Genomic DNA, 20,371 nt, shown 5'->3' on the forward strand with positions numbered 1-20,371 from the left:
GACCAAGAAGGAGAAACCCTGTCTCTACTAAAAATACAAAATTAGCTGATGTGGTGGCTACTTGGGAGGCTGGGGCAGGAGAATCGCATGAACCCGGGGGCTGGAGCTTGCAGTGAGCTGAGATCGCGCCATTTCACTCCAGTCTGGGCAACAAGAGAGACACTCTGTCACACACACACACACACACACAAAGATCTGTATGTCTTTTTCCTTCTTATTGCCTTATTGCACTGACTATGACTTCCTGTGCTATGCTGAATAAGAGTTGTGGGAGTGGAATCCTTGCCTTGCTCCCAATCTTATGAAGAAAGCACTGTTTTTTGTTTTTTTCGTCAGTATGATAGTAATTGTACATATTTTTAGGTGCTCTGTTTAAAGTTCAGGAGGTTTCTCTCTATTCCTAGCTTGGTGAGTTTACTATGAATCGGTGTTGAATTTTGTTACATTTTTTCATACATCAGTTGATACGTGATTTTGCTTCATTGGTCTATTAATGTGGTGGATTAATATATTGAACTATTCTTGTATTCCTAGATTTCATTTGGTCTTAGTGCATGATTCTATCGATATATTTATGGATCTGATTCTGTTAATATATTTCTAGATTCGATTTGCTATTTTATTTACTTTTTTTTTGAGATGGAGTTTTGCTCTTGTTGCCCATGGTGGAATGCAGTGGTGCATTCTCGGTTCATTCACCACAACCTCTGCCTCCCAAGTTCAAGTGATTATCTTGCCTCAGCCTCCTGAGTAGCTGGGATTAAAGGCATGCACCACCACGCCCAACTAATTTTTAGTAGAGACAGGGTTTCTCCATACTGGTCAGGCTGGTCTCGAACTCTCGACGTCAGGTGATCCACCTGCCTTGGCCTCCCAAAGTGCTGGGAATACAGGCATGAGCCACTGCACCTGGCCTCAATTTGTTAATGTTTTTGAGGACTTTGTGTATGTAGGATATGAAGGGTATTGATCTGTATCCTGTATCCTTCAATATTAAGGACATTGGGCTGGGTACAGTAGCTCATGCCTATAATCCTAGCAGTTTGGGAGGCCAAGACGGGCAAATCATTTGAGATCAGGAGTTTGAGAGCAGCCTGGCCAACATAGTGAAACTCCATCTCTACTAAAAATACAAAAATTAGCTGTGTGTGGTGGCGTATGCCTGTAATCCAATCCCAACTACTCAGGAATCTGAGGCAGGAGAATCACTTGAACCCAGGAGGTGGAGGATGCAGTGAACACCACTGTATTTCAGCCTTGGTGATAGAGTGAGACTCTTTAAAAAAAAAAAAGGTATATATTTCTGGATTAAATTTGCTAATTTTTTTGAGGACTTTGTGTGTATAAGATATGAAGGGTATTGACCTGTATCCTTCAATATTAAGGATATTGATCTGTAGTTTTCTTAGCACTATCCGACAGCTTTGGTATTAGGAAAATACTGGCATCGTAAAATGAATTTGTACTTCTCTGATGATGAACAATATTGAGCATCCTTTCATGTGTTACTACCATTTGCATATGTTCCTTCATAAAATGCCCATTCAAATCTTTTGTCCAGTTTTTTTTTTTTTTTAGACAGAGTTTTGCTCTTGTTGTTTAGGCTGGAGTGCAGTGGCGCGATCTCGGCTCACTGCAACCTCAGCCTCCTGGGTTCAGCGGTTCTCTTGCCTCAGCCTCCTGAGTAGCTACGATTACAGGCGCACACCACCACACCCGGCTAATTTTTTTGTATTTTTAGTGGAGATGGGGTTTCACTATGTTGACCAGGCTAGTCTCAAACTCCTGACCTCAGGTGATCCACCTGCATCGGCCTCCCAAAGTGTTGGGATTACAGGCGTAAGACACCATGCCCAGCCTTTTGTCCAGTTTTTAATGTTTTTCTGAATTACTGAACTGTAAGAGTCTTTAATATATTCTGTATGTAAGTCCCTTTTCATCAAGTATTTGTTCTATAAATGTTCCCTCAATCCCTAACTTTCATTTTCTTAATATGACATTTCAAACAACGTAAGGTTTTAAAACTGATGAAACCCAACTTGATTTTTTCTTCTAAGATTTACGTTTTTTGTGTCCTCTCTAATGAAGATTTTCTTCTAGGCACTTTATGGTTTTCATGCTTACATTATTTATTTCTTCTCCATAAAAATATTCAATTGTTACAGAACTGTGTTGAAAACTATCCTTTCCGTTTGAATTATCTTTGCATCTTTGTTGAAGCCACTTGAAAATATATGGGTGAGTTCAATTCTGTTTATCCGCATGTGTATCCTAAATCCAGTACCATACTATCTTGATCACTATAGCTTTAGTCTTCAAAAAAGTCTGTAATGCTAGCACTTTGGGAGGCTGAGGTGGGTGGATCACCTGAGGCCAGGAGGTCGAGATCAGCCTGGCCAACACAGTGAGCACCTGTAATGTCAGCTACTTGGGAGGCTGAGGCAGGAGAATCACTTGAACCCGGGAGGCGGAGTTTGCAGTGAGCTGAGATCACACCACTGCACTCCAGCCTGAGTGACAGAGGTAGACTCCGTCTGAAAAAAGATCTTAAAAAATTGCTTTGATTTTGTAGGTCTTTGAGGTTTATAACTCATGAATACAGTGTATCTATTTCAGGACTTCTTTACTTTCTTCTAGCATTAGTACATGTTTTGTAGCTTTAGTACAGGTCTAATAACTTTGCTCCTATATTTCATGATTTTGATGCTGTGTTTTCATTAATTTCAACTTTTTAAACACTGAGCTTGTATCCTGTGACCTTACCAAATTCATTTATTAGTTTAAAAAAATTTTCAGACACTTTATGCTTTTCCATATAGACAATCATGTCACAGCAGTCTCATGTCTTCTTTCACATTCTCATCCCTTTTCTTTGAGACAGGGTCTCACTCTGTCATCCAGACTGGAGTGCAGTTGTGCAATTACAGCTCCCTGCAGCCTTGACTTCTTGGGCCTTCAGTGATCCTCCTGCTCAGCTTCCTGGGTAGGTGGCACTACAGGCACATGCCACCATTAAGTTTTTGTAGAGATGAGGTCTCACTATGTTGTCCAGGCTAGTCTGTAACTCCTATGCCTAAGCAATCTTCCCACTTTGGCTTCCCAAAATACTAGGATTACAGGCATGAGCTACCACACCCAACCTTTTTTTTATTGGCTTATTGTACTGGCTAGGACATCCACTACAAGGTTAACTGCAAGTGGTGACTAGACATCTTCATCTTGTTCCCAATATTACGAGGAAGCTTTTTACTTCACCACTAAGTACAGTGTCATATGTAGGTTCTCTCATAGATACTGTTTGTTAGATTGTGGAAACTCCATTTAATTCCTAATCAACTGAGCAGTTTTATCATGAATGGGTGTTAATTTTTTTTGTTTTCCTACGTTAAAAGAGCATGTGGTTTTTCTTTATATTAATATGAAACACACTGCTTTTTGAATGTTAAAGCTTGCATTTCTAGGATAAATCCTACTTGGCCATATGTGTTACTGCTATCCTTTTATAGATTGCTGTGTTCAACTTGCTATTTTAAAAAGGATTTTTACATCTATACTGAGATGCTGAGCTATTTTTCCTATGATGTTCTTTCTGGCTTTGGTATCTGGGTAATGTTGGTCTCATGACTTTTCTTTGTGGGAAAGTTAATCAGCTATAAATTCAATTTAATGGGACTATTCAAGTTATCTCTCTCTTGAGTGGGCTTTCGTTCTATTTGCCTTACAAGAAAGTTTTCCACTCAAGTTGCCAAATTTATTGACATTAAGTTACTAATGAAATTCCCATATTACCTTTTTAGTGTATAGGACCTATAGTGATATTTCCACTTTCATTCCTGATACTAGGAATTCTTTCAATTATTTCAAAGAGTCAGGATTTGGTTTCATAAAAATTTCTCTACTGTTTGTCCATTTGTGATTTTGTGACTTTTAGCTCTTTAGCATTTCCTATTCTATTTGCTCTGGATTATTTCTGTTCTTTTTCTCATTTCTTAAGGTGTAAGTTTAGACTACTGAATTGATATCTTCCTTTTTATCTAATGTAAGTACTTAATGGTTTGGTTTCACCTCTAAGCACTGCTTTACGTGTATTTCCCAAATTCTGACATATTCATTCAGTTCAAAATATTTTCAAATTTTTTTTGTTACCTTCTCTTTATTACTCATTTAGGAGTATGCTGTTTAATTTCCAAATATTAAAAGATTGTTTAGACAGCTTTGTTATTGGTTTTTTACTTAATTCTGTCCTGGTGAGAGAATATACCTTGTATGGTTTTCATTCTTTAAAAAATTTTAGTGGGGTATGGTGGCTCACCCCTGTAATCCCAGCACTTGGGGAGGCTGAGGTGGGTGGATCACAAGGTCAGGAGATGGTGAAACCCCATCTCTACTAAAATTACAAAAATTAGCCAGGTGTGGTCGCATGTGCCTGTAGTCCCAGCTACTCAGAAGGCTGAGGCAGGAGAATTTCTTGAACCTGGGAAGTGGAAGTTGCAGTGAGCCAAGATTGTGCCACTGTACTCCCGCCTAGCGACACAGCAAGATGTTGTATCAAAACCAAAAAAAAAAAAAAAGAGTTTTAAGACTGTTTTAGTCCATAGCAGGTGCACTTGAAATGAATGTATACAGGTTGGGCACAGTGTCCCAGTGCTTTGGGAGGTCCAGGAGGGAGGATTGCTTGAGGTTGGGAGTTGAAAACCACTTGGCAACATAGTTAGACCCCATCTCTACAAAAATAAAAAATAGCCACGTATGGTGGCACATGCCTATAGTCCTAGCTACTCCAGAGGCTGAGGCAGGAGGATTGACTGAGCCCAGTGTTCAAGGTTGAAGTTAACTGATTGCACCCACTGCACTCCAGCCTGGATGACAGTTACACACTGTCCCTAAGAAATAAAAAAATGTATTAATATATCATGCTAACAAGTGTTCTACAAATGCCAATTAGTCAAGTAAGCTGATAATGCGTTCAAGGCTTTTATCTCCTAAGTGACTTGTGCTATCAATTACTTGACTATTTAAATATCTAATTATAATTGAAATTTTGCCACTTTTGTCAGCTTTTATTTCATGAATTTTGAAGCTGTTTTATGTGTACTTAAGCTAGAAAGACAGCTTTGCTGTATGATTTCCAAATCCCCACAATACAGAGGCCTTTCCCTTGGGGTCATTCAACTTCTGCTGAGAAGTAGTTCCCATCTCTTGCTGGATGTTAAACCTCTGGCCAGCCATGTATAGGAGCTGGGGAGCAGTATGTGTTTATGGAATGAGGGGGAATGCTCCATATACAACTAGCCATTAGTTTCATTGCTTTCTCTTCATGTCTCACTCCCATCTTCCAAGGTACTAAGCATTTCTGAGCCTGGAGCCAAACTGGTTCCTTCTTTTCCTTATCCCCATATGAAAGCAGCGTAACTGTGCCTGCTTCTGCTGTAATAGCTATCTTTCCATCTTTCAAATTTTTATTTGCTGATAGTCTTTCTCCTATCTCCTTATTGTGGTAGTTTTATAAATTAAAATTTATTTCCTCACATTTCAACGTTGTCCAATGTGATGAGACATGTTTAACAAAAGCACATTCTTGAATACTTTCTCTGCTAGCCATTTTTGCTTATCAAGCTGTAACACGACTTCTGTAGCTTCTGCTGATCCGCTGCCCCCTGCTCCTTATGCATTCACTTTTTTTTCCAGCTCTGCCTCTGGAAGCTATATGTTATTTGTTGTTACCACCTGCTCTCAGCGACTGCAGGTGTGTGCCATCACACCAGCTAATTTTTTTACTTTTTTGTAGAGATGAGGTTTTGCCATGTTGCCCAGGCTGGTCACGAACTCTTAGGCTCATGGGATGCACCCTCTTCCGCCTCCCAAAGTGCTACGCATGTTGCTTTGGATCTTCCCTTGCATTCACTCTGGAAGTATCCCAATAAACTAGCTGTAATCACCAAAAAGAACTACTTGTGTTCCTGAATAGTTGCCTGGGAGGGGCTGTTCAACTTCCTATCAAAATGCTATATGGGAATGTACTACACAAGTAACTTTCTTCCAGCTTTTTGTTGTGTGGCTACAAACTATTGTACCTTTTTGCAACAAACACAAGAATTTCCATGTCAGTTATATTTCCAACTGTCCTCTTGGCCTAAAATGGACACATTGTACATCACAGTTTAGAGGGGGCTAATCAGGACTGGAAAGAAATATGAAAAACACAAGGCACATAATTTGAAGAGAAACCAGAGTTTCAATTTCTCAGAGAATGTGAACAAAGGGTAACATGCCCTGCTTTAGAATAAATATAGAGTTCTTGCCCTTAAACTGCTGAGTAGAATATGTAGTTGAATTGTAAAGTACAGATGCTTTTACTCTACCCATCTGAGAACAAGAACAATCCATCCCTTGTATAGCATAACAAAGTGCTTGATACTTAAATACTTTCAATGAATGATTTTTCAGTGAGAGGACATATCTGAATAACCCTTACATCTCTCTCCTTTGTAGAATATAAAGGTAAGAGTGATACTAAAAATACTTAACAGTTTTTACAGTATGAGCACTGTGAAGACCTCAATAGGTTAATGTCACTTAACGAGGATCTTTCTTGTGAACCCGCTGGTGGATGTGAAGGTTGGAGCTCTGGCTGAAGCCCTTCCCACACTTGCTGCACTCATAGGGCTTCTCTCCAGTATGTACTCTCTGGTGGATGAGGAGTTTGGAACTCTGACTAAATCCCTTCCCACACTTGCCACAGTGATAGGGCTTCTCTCCGGTGTGGACTCTGAGATGGATGCGAAGATCCGAGCTCTGGCTGAAACCCTTGCCACACTCATAGCATTGGTAAGGCTTCTCTCCTGTGTGGATGCACCGGTGAATGTGAAGGTTTGAGCTCTGACTGAAGCCCTTCCCACACTCGCCACACTTGTAGGGCCTCTCTCCTGTGTGTACTCGCTGGTGGATGTGCAGGTTTGAGCGCTGACTGAAGCTCATACCGCACTCCCCACACTCATAGGGCTTTTCTCCAGTGTGGACTCGCTGGTGGATATGCAGTTTGGAGCTCTGACTAAAGCCCTTCCCACACTTGTCACATTTATATGGTTTCTCGCCTGTATGGACAGCATGATGAATGAGCAGACTTGAGCTCCTGGTGAAGCCCTTCCCACACTTGTCACACTTATAAGGCTTCTCATCTGTGTGGACTGCCTGATGGATAAGCAGACTCGAGCTCCTTGTGAAGCCCTTCCCACACTGCTCGCATTTGTAGGGTTTTTCTTCTGTGTGGTCTCTCTGGTGAAGTAGTAGCTCTGAGCTTTGACTGAAGTTCTTACCACACTGACTACATTCACATTGTTTGTCTGTAGTGTGGGTTTTCTCATATGGATGACCATCTGGGCTGGTGTTAAGTATTTTCCCACAGTTATTACGGTCACAGTATTTCTCCTCTGTATGAGCTCTCTGCTGACTATAACTGACCACCTGTGATTTCCATAAATAAATGTCTTTGCAGTTACAGTCAAGGGGATCTAAAGATTCTTTTAACTGGCCATTCTGGCAAGTTGCCTCACCACTTAACAATGGTGAGGCGAGTTCTGGTCCATGAGACACCAGTTTAACTTGAAGGTTCTCTGAACAACTTTCCCCCCTTCTCACTTTTTTCTCAGTGCCTTCTTCCATTACAAAGAGATGTTTGCTTTCCTGATGATCCTGAGGCTCATTCTTACAGAACTTCACTGAAGAGTTTTGTGTGTCTATTTGGCTTGGGACTTTCAAAGGTAAATATGTTTCACTTTCAATGTTTTTGAAATCATCATTTTGAAGAGTCATCATATCGTCCCTGTTTCTCAAAATATAAGAAGATGCTTCTCCCCACTGTTGACAAGGGGAAAGATCTAGTTCAGGCTCCCCATCCACTTCCCCTTGATGATTCACAATACAGTCCCGACTCCCAGTAATTATACTGGCCATCCCTTCCAAAATTAGCCAGCAGGAAAGCTCATGTAACAGATCCTAAGTGCTTTCTGCTGAAGATTCTCCACAGAATTTTCACTCAAGTCTCCTAGGGAACAAAGAGAATTCAGTGGTAAGAACAAAGGGTAGACTTCAAGATTTCAAGAATGGGAGTGCCAAAGGCTTGAAGGCTTAATAACCAGGAAAATATTCAGCTTGTCTTTATAGTCATTCATGTGCTTTGGGTTAATGTCAGGTACATTTGTATCTGGGTACAAGGCAGAAATTTTCTCTTGGCTTTTAAGCATAGCCAAGGAAATTCTTCCCTTACTAATCCTACAAAAGACTGTAAGTCCTATATCCTTGCTGACAATAACATTTCATCTCATCTCACTTCATTTTATTTTATTTTTTGAGACAGAGTCTCACTTTGTTGCCCAGGCTGGAGTGCAGTGTGTGATCTGGTCTCAGTGCAACCTCCGTCTCCCAAGTTCAAGCAACTTTCTCACCTTAACCTCCCAAATAGCTGGGATTACAGGTGCATGCCACCATGCCCAGATAATTTTTGTATTTTTAGTAGAGACATGGTTTTGCCATGTTGACTAGGCTGGTCTTGAACTCCTGGCCTCAAGTGATCCACCTGCCTCAGGCTCCCAAAGTGCTGGGATTACAGGTAATGAGCCACCATTCCTGGCCTACTTTCCTTTAAGTAAATATGCATTTAATTGGTATTCTGCTTTCATAGGTGTTGGGGATACAAGGAAGAAAACAGAAATCCTTTTGGTTAACAAGCTAAAGTTTCCTGGGAAGAAAGACAAATATATCAAACAATGATAATACTAAGTGAGTGGTGTAGATGAATGTATAGTACAATAGAGTACAAGAAATGTATGCACAACCAGCCATGAAGGCATAGAAGAGGAACACTCACCTCAGACCCTGGGGTTTAGGAAGACTTAAAATGACAGGAAAAAAAAGAGAAGTGAAATGTGGAAGAAAATTCGGCAACCAACAGATTGGGAAAAAATTTTTGCAGTTTACCCATCTGACAAAGGGCTGATATCCAAAATTTACAAAGAACTAAAACAGATTTACAAGAAAAAAACTAACAAGCCCATTCAAAAGTGGGCAAAGGATATGAACAGACACTTTACAAAAGAAGACATACGTGAGGCCAACAAACATATGAAAAAATGCTCATCATCACTGGTCATCAGAGAAATGCAAATCAAAACTACATTGAGATACCATCTCACGCCAGTTAGAATGGCGATCATTAAAAAATCTGGAGACAACAGATGCTGGAGAGGATGTGGAGAAATAGGAACACTTTTACACTGTTGGTGGGAGTGTAAATTAGTTCAACCATTGTGGAAGACAGTGTGGAGATTCCTCAAGGACATAGAAATAGAAATTCCATTTGACCCAGCAATCCCATTGCTGGGTATATATCCGAAGGATTACAAATCGTTCTACTATAAGGACACGTGCACACGAATGTTCATTGCAGCACTGTTTACAATAGCAAAGACCTGGAACCAACCCAAATGCCCATCGACGATAGACTGGATAGGGAAAATGTGGCACATATACACCATGGAATATTATGCAGCCATCAAAAACGATGAGTTAGGGTCCTTTGTAGGGACATGGATGAACCTGGAAACCATCCTTCTCAGCAAACTGACAGGAGAGCAGAAGATCAAACACCGCATGTTCTCACTCATAGGCGGGTGTTGAACAATGAGAACACATGGACACATGGAGGGGAGCACTACACACTGGGGTCAGTTGGGGGGAAATAGGGGAGGGACGGTGGGGGGTGGGAAGCTGGGGAGAGATAGCAAGGGGAGAAATGCCAGAGGTAGGTGATGGGGAGGAAGGCAGCAAATCACACTGCCATGTGTGTTCCTATGCAACAATTTTGCATGTTCTTCACATGTACCCCAAAACCTAAAATGCAATAAAATAAATAAATGGGGAAAAAAAAATTACAAGTGGCTTCTTATGAAGAAGATAAAAAGGTAACAGTGGTGAAGAATGTGCCCCAGAGGGGAAGTAAGAAGCTAGAGCACAGGGCTCAGTGTCTAATTATAACGACCTTAGGGTTAAACCCTACAGGGATTGAAAACTATTAAAGGATTTAAATTCAGAGTGAAATGATTGACTTTGTGACTATAAACACCACTGGAAAGCAAGACTAGGTAGAGAGATGGCCGCTATAACAAATCAGAACAAAAACGGTAAGGATGATGGTTGTGGAGAGAATGGGAGAGATTAATTCTAGATCATGTGATGACAAACTAAACCTAGAAGAGAAAGGAGGTACCAAGCCTGTTCCTTGGGATCCCTGCCTAAGTGACTGGGTATGGTGTTGCTATATAATCTGATAGGAAATGCAAGAGGAAGAAGCTGAAGTAGGGAAGGGAGCAGAAACTCAAATCTGCCTTGTATAATCTGTGGTGTTGGTAGAACATTCTTGCAGCACTGGTCGGTAAGCAGTGAGATATATATAGGTCTGGAACTCCTGTGAGACAACTGTGCTAGGAATATAGAGTTCAGACTTACTGGTATATTAAACAAACAAACAAACAAAATATCCTCAGACTTACTATTCCTAAAGGATAAAGAGCAGATGGACTAGGAGTGATGGAGAAACTAGGGGGAAAAATGTACAGCTCAAATTACGTATAACAGAAGGCTTCTTCATGGACAAAGCATCTTATGAAATTTTAAAAATTCAAATACCAAACTCAGAATCAATAACTACAAAGGGAACACTGACCCCATTTCTCTGGAGTCTATGTCTCAGGAAATAATAAATAAACAATGATAAAGTAAGACATTTCTTAATTCAACCTAGGCATTCCTAGCAGCTGTGCTAGTTTCTGCTGTTAGTAGCACTCTCCCAGCCCGCCCTCATTTTCTTAGAAATATTGGATGGCTAACAGCAGTGGCCTCATATAAAGCCCCTAGAATAAAATAAATAATCTGCTAAAGAAAGACTGCTAATAGCATTAACTGGACCGAAGAGAGAAGCAAAGGTTGAGGTAATGCTAAACCAACACAATGACTGATATTAAGGTACAAAAAAGGAGCAATTGACAACATATGTGCCAAGAATAAAACCTCAAGCTAAATTTTTATTTTTTTTTTGAGACAGAGTCTCCCTCTTGTCACCCAGGATGGAGGTGCAATGGTGCAATCTCGGCTCACTTCAAACTCTGCATCCCGGGTTGAAGCGGGTCCTGCCTCAGCCTCCCAAATAGCTGGGATTACAGGCACCCACCACCACTCCTGGCTAATTCTTGTATTTTTAGTAGAGATGGGGTTTCACCATGTTGGCCAGGATGGTCTTAGCCATCCTGCCTCAGCCTCCCAAACTGCTGGGATTACGGTTGTGGGCCGCTGCGGTTGGCCCTCAAGCTAAACTTTTAATGGTAGTTCTGACAAAGAAGATGCCCAGGGCTGGAAATGAAGAGGCAAGGCATGCCCCCAGATAACTTAGTGTCAAAAGAGGTGGCCTTAAAAATGACTTACACTGCTATGCAGGGGAGCACGGGGACTAGGAGGCCCACCTGAGGCTCAGCCCTAGGCCTCAGCCCACCTACCCGGGGAGTTTCCTGCCTGGGTACTCCCCTTGTCCATGCCTCCAGCCACAAAACAATTCGATTTTTTTTCCCAAAATAAAACCTCGGCTAGCTCTGCCAACTGTCCCCCCACCCAAAAGAAAAAAAAAAAAAAATGGCCTACAATATCCACCATCTGGATTCTTATTACCTCCCTCCTTAGCCCAATCAGCAGAAGTATCCCCTAAAGTAGAACACACATGCCTGCCAAAGCGGTTCAAGCACGGGTTGAGGACACACTCTAGTATCATACTGAGAACACAAGAATTTTCAAAAGATATATAAGGAGACAAAACAGAATTTTTTTTTTTTTGGAGTTGGAGTCTCGCTCTGCCACCTAGGCTGGAGTGCAATGGTGTGGTCTCGGCTCACTGAAATCTCTGCCTCCCGGGTTCAAGCCATTCTCCTGCCTCAGCCTCCCGAGTAGCTGGGACTACAGGCATGTGCCACCACGCCCAGCAAATTTTTTATATTTTTAGTAGAGATGGCGTTTCACCATGTTAACCAGGATGGTCTTGATCTCCTGATCTGGTGATCCGCCTGCCTCAGCCTCCCAAAGTGCTGGGATCACAGACTTGAGCTACCACACCCAGCGGACAAACAAAATTTAAAAGGTACATAATTAAAATTCCAGAAAAACTGGAGTGGACATCACATTTAAACACAATCTAATAATAAAATATTAAACATGCTTTCCAGAGCCTGCGTGCGCATGCACAGAGCGCGCGCGCAGCGGTTGGGCCGTTAGCTGTTCGGCCCTGGGATCCGCCGCGACTCCGCGATCAGCTGGCTCTGAGCCACTAGCCCCGTGAGCACTCGGATTCCAGCCGGCGCCAACGCGCCTGGGGGCATAGCCCGCAGCTGCCAGGCTCACGGCCGGCTGAGCGGGACCCCGCCTCTGCCTCAGCCACCATCGCCGCCGCCGCCTCCTCTTCCTCAGCCGGCGGCGGCCCGGGCCCAGCAACCGTGGCCGAAGACTACTGGGACCCGCGCCTGCGACGAACAGAAGAAGGAGATCGCGCGGCCTCACCCCGGGCCGCCGCCCCAGGCGTCGCCTCGTCGGCCCCACAGCTCTGAGGTTGCTCGAGCGCCCCCGCCGATCGCCATGGATCGGATGAAGAAGATCAAACGGCAGCTGTCAATGACACTCCGAGGTAGCCGAAGCATAGACAAGACCAATGGTGCCACTGAGCAGATAGGCCTGGATGAGAGTGGTGGTGGTGGTGGCAGTGACCCTGGAGAGGCCCCCACACGTGCTGCTCGTGGGGAACTTCGCTCTGCACCAGAGACTGTGCACGAGGACTTGAAGATGGGGTCTGATGGGGAGAGTGACCAGGCTTCAGCCACATCCTCGGATGAGGTGCAATCTCCAGCGAGACTGCGCATGCAAAACCATCCCCCATGCAAGATCTCCACCGAGGACATCCACAAACACCTATCGCTACCAGCTGACATCCGGCTACCTGAGGGCTACCTTGAGAAGCTGACCCTCAATAGCCCCATCTTTGACAAGCCACTCAGCCGCCGCCTCCGTTGTGTCATCCTGTCTGAGATTGGCTTTGGGAAACTGGAGACTTACATTAAGCTGGACAAGCTGGGCGAGGGTACCTATGCCACCGTCTACAAAGGCAAAAGCAAGCTCACAGACCACCTTGTGGCGCTGAAGGAGATCAGACTGGCACATGAAGAGGGGACACCATGCACTGCCATCCGGGAAGTGTCTCTGCTCAAGGATCTCAAACACGCAAACATTGTTACGCTGCATGACATTATCCACACGGAGAAGTCCTTCACCCTTGTCTTTGAGTACCTGGACAAGGACCTGAAGCAGTACCTGGATGATTGTGGGAACATCATCAACATGCACAACGTGAAGCTGTTCCTGTTCCAGCTGCTCCGAGGCCTGGCCTACTGCCACCGGCAGGAGGTGCTACACAGAGACCTCAAGCCCCAGAACCTGCTCATCAACGAGAGAGGAGAGCTCAAGCTGGCTGACTTTGGTCTGGCCCGGGCCAAGTCAATCCCAACAAAGACGTACTCCAATGAGGTGGTGACACTGTGGTACCGTCCCCCTGACATCCTGCTTGGGTCCACGGACTACTCCACTCAGATTGACATGTGGGGTGTGGGCTGCATCTTCTATGAGATGGCCACAGGCCAGCCCCTCTTCCCGGGCTCCACGGTGGAGGAACAACTGCATTTCATCTTCCGCATCTTAGGAACCCCAACTGAGGAGACGTGGCCAGGCATCCTGTCCAATGAGGAGTTCAAGACCTACAACTACCCCAAGTACCGACCCGAGGCCCTTTTGAGCCATGCACCCCGACTTGATAGTGACGGGGCTGACCTCCTTACCAAGCTGCTGCAGTTTGAAGGTCGAAATCGGATATCCGCAGAGGATGCCATGAAACATCCATTCTTCCTCAGTCTGGGGGCGCGGATCCACAAACTTCCTGACACTACTTCCATATTTGCACTAAAGGAGATTCAGCTACAAAAGGAGGCCAGCCTTCGGTCTTCATCAATGCCTGACTCAGGCAGGTCAGCTTTCAGCATGGTGGACACCCAGTTCTAAATCACAGACCGAGGCCCCAGCAGGCAGTGGCTGGAGGGATGCCACACCCTTCACAGGGCAGCCCCCAACTACATCTTCCCTGCTTACTCTCTGCCTACCTGCCTGACCCATGTTCGCCTGCCCGCTTGTCCCCTGCTGCCTGCCCAAACACCCGACTATTAGCCTGTCAACCCACCCATTGGCCTGTCTGCTGGGTTTTAACATAGCACTCATCACTCCTTCAAAACAACAAAAAAATTAAACATATTGATATGAAAAATAATTATTCTAAATTAATAAAATAATAGAAGATGATGATAGATTAGGTAACTTGTTTCATAGACATGTGTCAGGCTGTTTTATTCAAAGGCCTGCAATCTAGATGAATTAAATAATAAAACGAACACGGGGCTAAGATGGAAGATTGAGGAATTCTAAGAATGCATATGAAAAGACAGACAAATAGAGAGGTAAAAGTAAATGTCCATCTCCAAGGAGTTGCATGAGGACAGTGAAGACAGAACACAGGGAGAGAAAATGATCAAAGAAATAACAAAAAAATGTTTCCTAGAATTCAAGATTCAGGGCCCAATAAATGCTAAAAAATGGTACGTAAAAAGATCCCCAACTAAACATACCCTTTTTTAAAACCTCAGGACTTCAAGGAAAAAACAAAACAAAACCCAGAAAATGCTAAAAGTTTCTAAACAGAAAAGCCAGGTTATGTGCAAATAAATGAGAATTATATTGACAATGAACAACTAATTAGCAATATTACAAATCTTCAATATCTTCAAATTTTGGGTAAAATGTGATTATGAAATTATAATTTTTACTCAGCCCATTATTTAAGTCAATAAAATACATAATTAGGCCAGGTGTGGTGCTTCATGTCTGTAATCCCTGCTCTTTGGGAGGCTAAGGCGAAGGGATTGCTTGAGCTCAGGAGTTTGAAACCATTGTGTGCAACATGGCAAAACCCTCTCTCTACAAAATAGAAGGCAAAACAAAAAAAACCCCAAACTGCAAAACAATAGTTAGTTGAATCAACTGTCGAAACATAAAAGAAAAAAAACAAAACTCTACAATAACAGTATGGAGTCAAAACCCCACAAATAAAATATATTTTTAAAAAGCAAGAATTAGCTTCAGAGGAAAAATAAAAAAGGAACGATAATCATACTGTACTACTTGACTCTATAGTGAATAACTAGTTACAAAGTCAAAGCGATGTAAGCATTAATCACTGACATGACTCTAACATAAATTCTTGGGAGGCTAGGCATTTGGGGAGGTAACATAAAAAAACTACATCTTCATCTATAAGAAAGTCAATAGAAATTATAAAATATTGATAAATTGAAAATAACAGTATATCACAATACAATAAATTTAAATTTAGATGATACTGTGGTGCCATTTTCTACCTGTTACACTAGCACAAGCCCAAGGTCTGAAGACACACATTGCTCGTGAGTGTAAACTGATATGGACAGACATTTTGACAATTATCAATCAATGTCATAAATGTATGCACTCAGTATTCCAGCTTAGAACTTTACTCCTCAGATTTCTAGGCATAGTTTGTAAAATGACATTTACATGAGACTGCTCACTTTGTAAAGGCCAATGACCAAAACATGAGCTACAAACATGAAAGAAACTTCATTGTGCACCTTTTATATTTATTTATTTGTTTTATTTTTTATTTTTTGAGATGGAGTCTCACTCTGTCGCCCAGGCTGCAGTGCAGTGGAGCCATCTCGGCTCACTGCAACCTCCGCTTCCCTGGTTCAAGCGATTCTTCTGCCTCACCCAGCTAATTTTGTGTATTTTTAGTAGAGATGGGGTTTCATTGTGTTAGCCAGGATGATCTCAATCTCCTGACCTTGTGATCTACCCGCCTCAGACTCCCAAAGTGTTGGGATTACAGGTGTGAGCCACAAATATTTATTTTTTAACATGTGAATGCATTTATTGTTTACATGAAAGAGAAAAATAACTATATAAACATACTGTCTGGAGTAGGAAGACAAATCCAATAAGGAGCTAGAAAGATGAAAATTGAGTGCCTTTGGGAAGCCACATTGTGGCTGATGGAGCAGCAGAGCCAGGTAACAGGAACATTTTTATTATGAGTTGTCCATACAACTTGTTTTACCCAGGTGTGTGTATTACTCTGTTTACAAATTTCAAAAGTAATGGCAAAAACAAAAAAATGACAAAAGAAAAACAGGGCAGTTTGTGGCAGTTACATCACAAAATGGGCTGAAATGATTAAATGGATTTTAAAGGATATTGCTTCAACACCCGTAATATACAGTAGTTGGAAATGGCTAGTGGTTATAGAAATTGTAGGTATATGAAAATCAGTGGGGGAGGAATTTTACGAAAGATGCATTTTCATAAGCAGTAATGAAAGTGTGATGTTAGCTTTTTAAAAAATGTTTAAAATATGAAGAATGAGGCCGGGCACGGTGGCTCATGCCTGTAATCCCAGCACTTTGGGAGGCTGAGGTGGATGGATCACTTGAGGTCAAGAGTTCAAGATCAGCCTGGCCAACATGGCAAAACCCAGTCTCTAATAAAAATACAAAAAACAGCTGGGCATGGTGGTGGGCACCTGTAGTCTCAGCTACTCAGGAGGCTGAGACAGAAGAATTGCTTGAACCCAGGAGGTGGTACTTACAGTAAGCCAAGATTGTGCCACTGCACTCTAGCCTGGGTGACAGAGTGAGACTTCGTCTAAAAGAAGAGGAAAAGAAAATATGAAGAATGAGTGTATAACATTAGGAGAAAATACTGACATGAGAAAAGGGGTCCTTTTATAGGGAGTTAACATGGCAGAAAAAAGCTCTAACACACACTGCATAAAATAGCAAATTAAAAATGCACACAGTGCAATCCCATAAAATTTTAATACATATAATATACATACATAAGTATAGAGTACATAGAAAGTGATTTTATTTCATATTATACTGTGTTTCTGAGACTTTTATATCTTACCTGTATAAAAGAAAAATGTTGAACAACTATATTCCATTTTATGTCAATAAAAATGAAAACTTAGAGCAGAGCTTGAAACTGGAAGCCCATCTCCTACTTCATTTTTGTCTACCTATAAACCATTCTCTACAAAGCAGTCACAGTGATACTGGGTCAATCAGAGCACACCATTCCCTGATCCAATGGCTGCCCACTAAAGATAAATCCACTTTTTTTTTTTTTTTGAGATGGGGTCCCATGCTGTCTTTTAGGCTGGAGTGCAGTGGCGCTATCTCAGCTCACTGCAACCTCCACCTCCCCACTCAAGCGATTCTCCCACCTCAGCCTCTCAAGTAGCTGGGATTACAGGCATGTGCCATAACGCCTGGCTAACTCGTTGCCATAAATCCACTTTTTCCCAGTGCCTTCAATGCCATAACTGGGCCAGGCCCTGCCCACCACCTCTTCTCAGTCTGTTCTTACATGCACCCTGTGGGTCTACCACATTCCTCCTTACAGGTCTTTGGGTCTCTTGTGTGTTTCTCATTGCCTGGAATGTTCTTCCCCTCCCTAGCCACCTGCTTAAACTATTGATCCCTTAGCTCCCAGTTTAATGTCACTTCAGAGGCTCTCCCTAAGACACATTCGCAACCCGCATCCCATCACATGCCTTCGATCTCTTAGTGTTCCATCCTTCATAGGACTTACCAACTGTATAGTAATACTCCAAAGAATTACATCATAAATGATGTTTAAGGGAGATGTTACTTGCAACATCTAACTTGAGCTTGAAAAACAATGGCAACAATCTAATTTTTACTCTATTTCATGCATTAGATAGACTCATTTTAGGGCAGTATCTGTGGGATCTAGGAGTGTTAATAAATTTAAAAGAAATTAAAGTTAAAAAAGAATTGGTGGGAAATTTTAGACACTGAGGATGAGAAGAGAAACTTTTCTGAGACAGGGTCTCACTCTGTCGCCTAGGCTGCAGCCTGGAGATCTTCGCGCACTGTAGCATCAACCTCCCTGGCTCAGGTGATCCTCCCACCTCGGCCTCCCACTTATTAGCTGGAACTACAGGCATGTGCCATCAGGCCTGAGTAATTTTTTATACTTTTTGTAGAGGGCGTTTTGTCATGTTGCCCAGGCTGGTCTCCAGCCCCTGGGCTTAAGTGATCCTCCTACCTCTGCCTTCCAAAGTGTTAGGATAACAGGAAGGAGACACTGCGCCAGGCCCAAGAGAAATTTAATACGGTCATGGCTTGTTTCTAAACTAGGAGACAGGAACAACTTTAATACTGACAAAAATGGGAATATAAGAAAGGAACTTAAAAAGGAAAAGAATTTTAAGCTTATCAAAATAGAAAGGAGAGTTGAACAGCACTAAATGTTTAACAACAGCTCCTCCTACAAGTGGACATATATAGCATGCATTCTCAGGGGCAATAATGTCCCCAAGGGGTGAGAATTGGTTTGTAGGGGGGACAATAAATCTTTATCTTTTTAATTTTCCTTTTTTTTGAGATGCCGTCTCACTCTATTGCCCAGGCTGGAGTGCAGTGGTGTGATTTCGGCTCACTATAACCTTTGCCTCCCAGGTTCAAATGATTCTCCTGCCTCACCCTCCAGAGTAGCTGGGATTACAGGCATCCGCCATCATGCCTGGCTAATTTTTGTATTTTTAGTAGAGATGGGGTTTCGCCATGTTGGCCAGGCTGGTCTTGAACTCCTAACCTCAGGTGATCTGCCCACCTCAGCCTCCCAAAGTGCTGGGATTACAGGCATGAGCCACTGTACCTGGCTGAACAAATCTTACATATTATGCTTGTTTGGGACCCACAAAAACAATTCTACCTAACAAAATCTTATTCCTTTATATGTAATTTCTCTAAAGGAGAAATTTAATTTGTCTCCTTTTGGCAGGGAGAGAGTAATGATGAAGAACAAGGCTGAGAAACACTGATGATATAGTGACTTAAAACCAAAGAGTCCTTTGGGATTTCACATTAGAAAAAAGACAGAAGCCAGAGAATCTGCAGGGAAGAGGACTAAGAGACACGCTGGAGGAAACAGAAAAACTATTTCATACATGACAAAGAATTTCAAGAGAAGGTCACCACTATAGAAGCCATCAGTAAAACTGATAAGAGTAAATATGCTGAAAGAAAAATTTAAAAAGGAACAAACTGAAAGAGACAAAAGTTCAGTGGTAACCTCCAAGGGGGCAATTTTGTTATAAGAAGGGAGCACAGGTGCTGGGTTTACATAAAGAACGTGCAAAGGCCTGGTTTACCACCTGGAGGTAATGACTTTGCCCTGTAGCACTCTCCTTACTCCCTGGATTAGCTGAAAATAGAAATTGAAAGGCCAGTTACTGAGGGAAGAAAACCAGGGCCCCCTGTGGATTGAGGGAGGGAAAAACCCTGAAAGCTACCATGATTGCACATTTTTCAGTGTGTGTGTGTTTTGTTTTTAAACAGGGTCTCACTGTCGTCAGGGCAGGAGTGCAGTGATGTTGTCTCAGCTCACTGCAACTTCAGCCTTCCAAGCTCAAAAGATCCTCCCACCTCAGCCTCCTGAGTAGCTGGGATTACAGGTAACTGCCACCATGTCTGACTCGTTTTTTAATATTTTGTAGTCACAAGGTTTCGCTGTGTTGCCCAGGCTGGTGTTGAACTCATGAGCTCAAGTGATCTGCCTGCCTTGGCCTCCCAAACTGCTGGGATTACAGGCATGAGCCACTGTGCCCGGCCACTTTTCAGTGTTTTTTTTTGTAGAATGTCTGCTTTTGGCTACAAAATGGCAATTTCACATGGTTCAATCTAGTAGGTACATATTCATCTCTCCATCTAATTAAAATTCCTTATCAACATATTTTTTAATGGCTACACGCTTTTCTGTGATCCATGACAATTTGCCTGACCAATCCCATGATACATTTAGTGAGTAAATAATTTTTTCACTATTTTAAATATTTCAATAATAAGTATCTTTGTTCACAATTTTCAGTTGGAGTTACTGATTATTGCCTTAGAACAGATATCTTAAAAAATGATGAAAACGTGGTGGCTCAAGCCTGTAATCCCAGCACTTTGGGAGGCCGAGGCGGGTGGATCACAAGGTCAAGAGATCGAGACCATCCTGGTCAACATGGTGAAACCCCGTCTCTACTAAAGCTACAAAAAATTAGCTGGGCATGGTGGTGCGTGCCTGTAATCCCAGCTACTCAGGAGGCTGAGGCAGGAGAATCACTTGAACCCGG

The 20,371-nt window shown here is 42.5% G+C and overlaps 1 protein-coding gene and 1 pseudogene across 3 annotated transcripts in view; one reads left to right on the forward strand and one right to left on the reverse strand.

Annotated features, from left to right (window-relative positions):
- Positions 1-6,215: 6,215 nt before the first annotated feature.
- Positions 6,216-20,371, reverse strand: part of ZNF239 (zinc finger protein 239) — a 22,011-nt gene continuing 7,855 nt past the window's right edge. For both annotated transcript variants that reach the window (XM_032267258.1, XM_032267259.1), the window contains exon 3: positions 6,216-8,044. In XM_032267258.1, coding sequence (XP_032123149.1) covers positions 6,577-7,953 — 1,377 coding nt within the window. In that variant the 5' untranslated portion in view covers positions 7,954-8,044 and the 3' untranslated portion in view covers positions 6,216-6,576. The remainder of the gene's footprint in view (positions 8,045-20,371) is intronic.
- LOC116542376 lies at positions 12,310-14,358 on the forward strand (annotated as a pseudogene). Its single transcript, XR_004265197.1, has one exon. The product of XR_004265197.1 is annotated as a cyclin-dependent kinase 16 pseudogene (transcript).

The sequence above is a fragment of the Sapajus apella genome, unplaced genomic scaffold, assembly GCF_009761245.1.
Source record: "Sapajus apella isolate SASKATOON/1434 unplaced genomic scaffold, GSC_monkey_1.0 scaffold167, whole genome shotgun sequence".
NCBI classification, from domain to species: domain Eukaryota; kingdom Metazoa; phylum Chordata; class Mammalia; order Primates; family Cebidae; genus Sapajus; species Sapajus apella.